The 4902-nt window shown below is 33.9% G+C and overlaps 1 protein-coding gene across 1 annotated transcript; it reads right to left on the reverse strand.

Annotated features, from left to right (window-relative positions):
* Positions 1–885: 885 nt before the first annotated feature.
* On the reverse strand, positions 886–3853 carry LOC127091645 (uncharacterized). The gene is made up of 2 exons (XM_051030335.1): positions 3234–3853; positions 886–1743 (listed from the first exon to the last, which is right to left on the reverse strand). The coding sequence occupies exons 1-2, from the start codon at positions 3506–3508 to the stop codon at positions 1683–1685; spliced, it is 336 nt and encodes a 111-aa protein (XP_050886292.1). The 5' UTR covers positions 3509–3853; the 3' UTR covers positions 886–1682.
* Between the last annotated feature and the right edge of the window lie 1049 nt (positions 3854–4902).

Consider the following 4902-nt stretch of genomic DNA (forward strand, 5'->3'; position numbering starts at 1 on the left):
ATGCAAAGAGACTTCACCAAACATGTCTAATCACTCACACGCAACACTCCGCAACACTCAAGTATTCCAGCTCCCCAAAAGTCGTAATAATGATACTTCCAAAAAAGCTACTAACAAAAACCACCTCGTTGGCATTAGGTTAGATCTCAATAAACATCAAAAACTACCTACCAATAATCATCTATCTCCTCTAAAATTCAATAATCATCGATCTCCTGTTCCACACCAAAATAAAATTCAAATGCCGCACTTAGGCAGATATAAATAGATGGCAATGAAGACGGAATTTCTAAGGGCGAAGATGCATCTGTATTGAAATAATCATTGTATTCCTTTGCATAAATCTTATAGCTATTAATGTTGTGTCAATCTTGTTTATGTCATCATCTATCTTCATTAAAAATCAATTCCCACACAACATAGATCACATGATAGATGACAACATAATACAATCCACACCATCTGTTGACAGTTGACACCAACTATAGAGGAACATGCATGAAACTTGATTCTCCTGTTGTGTATTCCTTCAACAAGTTGGTACGAGCCAGTTGGAATTACTTGAACAACTCTTAACATTTTGTTGTAAAAAGTGTTATATTCTCCTTAAAGGAGGAGGCTTTTCATCTTATTTGTTATTGTTGGGAAGCTCAAAAGAACACCGAGAGCGACAATTGACTAATAATCAGAACTAACAACATACCTGACACCGCATCACCATCCAAAACTTCAAAGTGTTAAGTATAATCCACACTTGCTATTCATGCTATTCACGTTGCACCTGCACCTGCACGGCGTATCTAACAACTGCGAAAATTGATATTTTACGTAAACTCGAAGAGCATACATCAAAATTAAAAGTGAAAATAAGGTAAATCGATAAAATATCGATAAAATTTCAAGTTTCACTAAATTTTATAGACTTAATGTACCTCATGAGATGTTTTCGTAATTCATTCATATTTAATACAAAAATTACAAAGATATTGTTAAGGTATAAACGTCGAATAGACTCATTCCTAGACATTGTGTACAAAACTCATGTGTCTGACATGAAAAGTAGATCCAGGTAAAAGATACAAGTGAATGCAAACTTCAAGAATCAAGAGCACAATGAAGAACCAGGTACTTGGGAGTGAATACTTGAATCATCTTAAGTGCAGATGAATATTTGATGTGCTTGAACGCAGGTTCAAATCCATAATACCCCTATTCTCCGCACTTGGTATGTTTAAGTCTCGCAGACTCTTTTAACCGAAAAAAACTAGAATCATGAAAATTTGTTCCATTGAACGAGTTACCAAAAAACAAAATGAAATAGTGGAGTTGTCTCCTCTTTGATAAGAAAGATAATGATCTAATCAGTTGAATGCGCGACTTTTACAGCATCAGTAGATGTGGCGAAGCATGAAAGCTATCATCACTGTCCAAATCATATTGCTGAAGTAACGCGTGTTTCAACCTACGTCCGAAGAGTCATCCCAAAGTCCGTGTAACAAATCATCTCGAAATTCAATAAGATGAACTGAATCCAAGTATCGTGGTTATTGGACTATGCGGCCCCACCTCAGAACAAAAATCTAACATGTTTTGTCTCTAATTTGGTCAAATTCAGGGTTGGCAAGCTACAATTATGACCCTGAATAATTCAGAGTTTGAGACAACTAATACCAAGATGATTTCTACATTATTGTACAGATACAAGAATCAGAATCTCCGTCGTCTTCTGAGTCGCTGACATCACTGCAGACACATTTGAGAGAGCAAATGTGAGAAAATTATGATATTATCTCAATCAATCATGCATATAAGGTTAATTGTTGTACTCAACTAAATTTTCTTACATTGAAGTGTTAATAGCATATAAGTGCTTAAGTATAAGCTAACTCTATAACAAAGGATGAAATAAAGTCAGATTGTTTTTATATAAGCTATTGTTTTCAAAAGTTATTCTAGAGGGCTTATGGAGACATCATAAGACGTTTCCACGAGCTTTCCTAGACAGTGTCACAAGTACTTATGTCTGCAGATAAATTCGAATAAGTCAATCCAAATCTAAACAAACAAACCAGAAGTTCAAACTATTTTACAAAAAGAAAAGGAAAAGCAGAAGTTTTCTCTTCTCATTCAGTATGTTGGAAATTTTCAGCAGCGACAGAAAAGTCGAAAAGTCAAATGAGAAAACTGTTAAAAAAGAAGAAAAAAAAGGACAAAAAATATATAAAATTAAGACCAAGTGCTAACTAATAAACAATCTATAAATGTCATGTAAATATTAACATAATACAGAAGAATGACCTAAGCTCTATTACTTCCTTATTTCTACTTCAACTTGGCCTTTCAGATATAGACTTGAAAGCTAGATTATGTTATTCTGATCCTGATATCGTCATGAACACAGTTTAGTTCAGACCTAATCAACATAAATCAAAGTTTTCCAAGACTTCATCGACTTATTTCTTTTTGTCCAAAACGTATCACCTTAGCATAATCATGGTTTTAAATTACGGTTGCAGCCACAGTATAACAGAGTTTGAGATCTCTTGCAACTACATCACAACCATGGTTTTAAATTACAGTCCGCAGCCGCAATTGCGACTGCAGTATTGCTGATACAGTAACCTCCGCAACCGCATCAGGCCACAATTGCGGTGTGAATTAAAAGTTAAAACCATGCATTTGACCGCCATTGGAAATCACATCCGACAATTTCGGCCATGTTTCTTCACGTGTTTTCATCAAAACTTAAAATTTCAGAACCCAAAATCTCAATTTACTTCCTATGTGATGAAAAAATCTTAACATCATTTTTTTAAGTATATTTCAAACACCTCCCAATTAAAAATCACGCTGCAATAGGCCGCAATACACATCGCAGCAACCGCAATTGCAACATCCTCAACCGCAATAGCAATTTAAAACCATGATCACAACTGCAATTTCGACCACATGCAGCATAACCGCAACGGAGTTTAAAACATGAGCATACCAATTTAAAAACATTCCATACAGAACATGCTCTAAAGTCTAAACTAGGGAGAAAATACAAAAGAAAACAAAAAAAAAGTTCAAATTAGTACATCATAAAAGTTACAAGAATTAACCAAGTGGACATTGAAACAAGTTACTATAAAAGGAAAACCAAATCATTTAATGCAAAACACAACAATTCACTAATTCAGATTATTATCACATACATAACAATTAGAAAGAGAGGGAAAAAAAACACTTACCTTGGTTCATATTCCAACACCTCAGCAAGCTTATTACCATTCTTATCATTCCACTGTACTTTCCTTCTTGTCTTATCAGAGTTCCGAGACATTCCACCTCTCCTAGGAGGCAACAAAGAATGAGAATCACTATCATCGTCACCATTTACATGATCTTCAACCTTTTCACCATCCATAACACAAGTCACCACAGGTTTATCCATCATGTATTTCTTAGCATCTTTAACAACCTTCGAATCCGTGTTATCCATCAAATTCAAGAACCACATACACATAAACACAGAAAAACAATGAAAAGCAGAAGGAAAATTGAACCCAGATGAATTCAGAGGAATCTGAGGATTTGGAAGAAACCCATTAGACCCATTTGACTAAAAATTTGTTTCAACTTTAGAATTTTGTGAAAGATCAAAACTTTGGATTGGAGGAACGAAACCCAAGAAAGAGGTCAACGCGTTTGTTCAAAAGACGGAGGAATCAAGTCACGGAGAGAACAGTGGAAATGGAAAGAAATAGTTAGAGGAGAATCTCAGTGTCAGAAATAGAAGATTAAAATTTTTCTCAAGAAAATGAGAGAAAAATTGCTCTTTGCAAATGACAACAGATTTTTTTTTTTTAATATAATGATAATAATACAAAAGTCTCCACACGTAACATATTAGAAAAGAAATACTAATTGACCAAGAAAAAAAACTAATTGCAAAATATAGTGTATTTAAAGAATTGAGTTTAATTATGATAGTATAAAAAGTTTAAAATTTTTAATATGTTCAATATATTATAAGAATAAAAAATATTTAATAGTTATGTTTGATTGACTATATGTCCGACTATTTTTTAATAAGATTGTATATTGAAAAGAAAAGATGGTTACATAAATTTCTCTTTACACTTTTAGTTTATATCTTTCTCTCTTCTTTTTCTTTATTTATTTTTTTTCTAACAAATTGGTATCAAAGATTATGGATTGCGATTCAGAGAGAATCTGTAATGACAAATGAAAATACAATATCAACGCAATTTTTAGCAAATCTACCAGTTTTCAAATGGGAGAATTACGAACGGTGGATTGTGTAGATGAAGATCATCTTCAAATTTCAAGATGTGTCTAAAATCGTGAATGATGGAGTACCGGCATTTGAAGTGAATACAAATAATGTTCAACAAGCTGTACACAAGGAACGAAGAAAGAAAGATGAAAATGTTTGTTCTTGATTCACCAGTGTGTGGATTCTAATATGTTCGAGAATATAATTGATGAAGAAACAACCAAAGGAGCGCGAGACAAGTTGAAGAACTTGTACGACGAGATGAAAAGCTGAAAAGGATGGAGTTGCGAACTTTGAGAAAGAAATTCGAGATGACTCAAATGAGGAAGAAGAATCAGTCTCTGAATACTTTCATGTGTGGTGTTGTTAACAAACCAGATGAAGGTGTGTGGTGAATCAATCAACGATTTACTGAAAATTGAGAAAATGTTGAGATCTCTGACTGCGAATTTTGATTACATTGTAGTGTCAATTGAAGAGTCTAAGAACCTAGTTGAGTAAAGTTAGAAGAACTTCAAGTTTCATTAGAGGCTCATGGGATGAGGTTGAAGCAGAGGAACTCAGAAAGGGAGAATGTGGTTGAACAAGCACTACAAGCAAGATTCACCAAGAAATCTGGG

Source organism: Lathyrus oleraceus, chromosome 6 (assembly GCF_024323335.1).
Source record: "Lathyrus oleraceus cultivar Zhongwan6 chromosome 6, CAAS_Psat_ZW6_1.0, whole genome shotgun sequence".
NCBI lineage: Eukaryota > Viridiplantae > Streptophyta > Magnoliopsida > Fabales > Fabaceae > Lathyrus > Lathyrus oleraceus.

Coding starts and splice junctions, on each gene's coding strand:
- LOC127091645 (XM_051030335.1), bottom strand. CDS start 3,508: ATGTGTATGTGGTTCTTGAATTTGATGGATAACACGGATTCGAAGGTT. Junction 1,744..3,233: donor GTGTTGGAATATGAACCAAG/GTAAGTGTTTTT, acceptor ATGTGTCTGCAG/TGATGTCAGCGACTCAGAAG.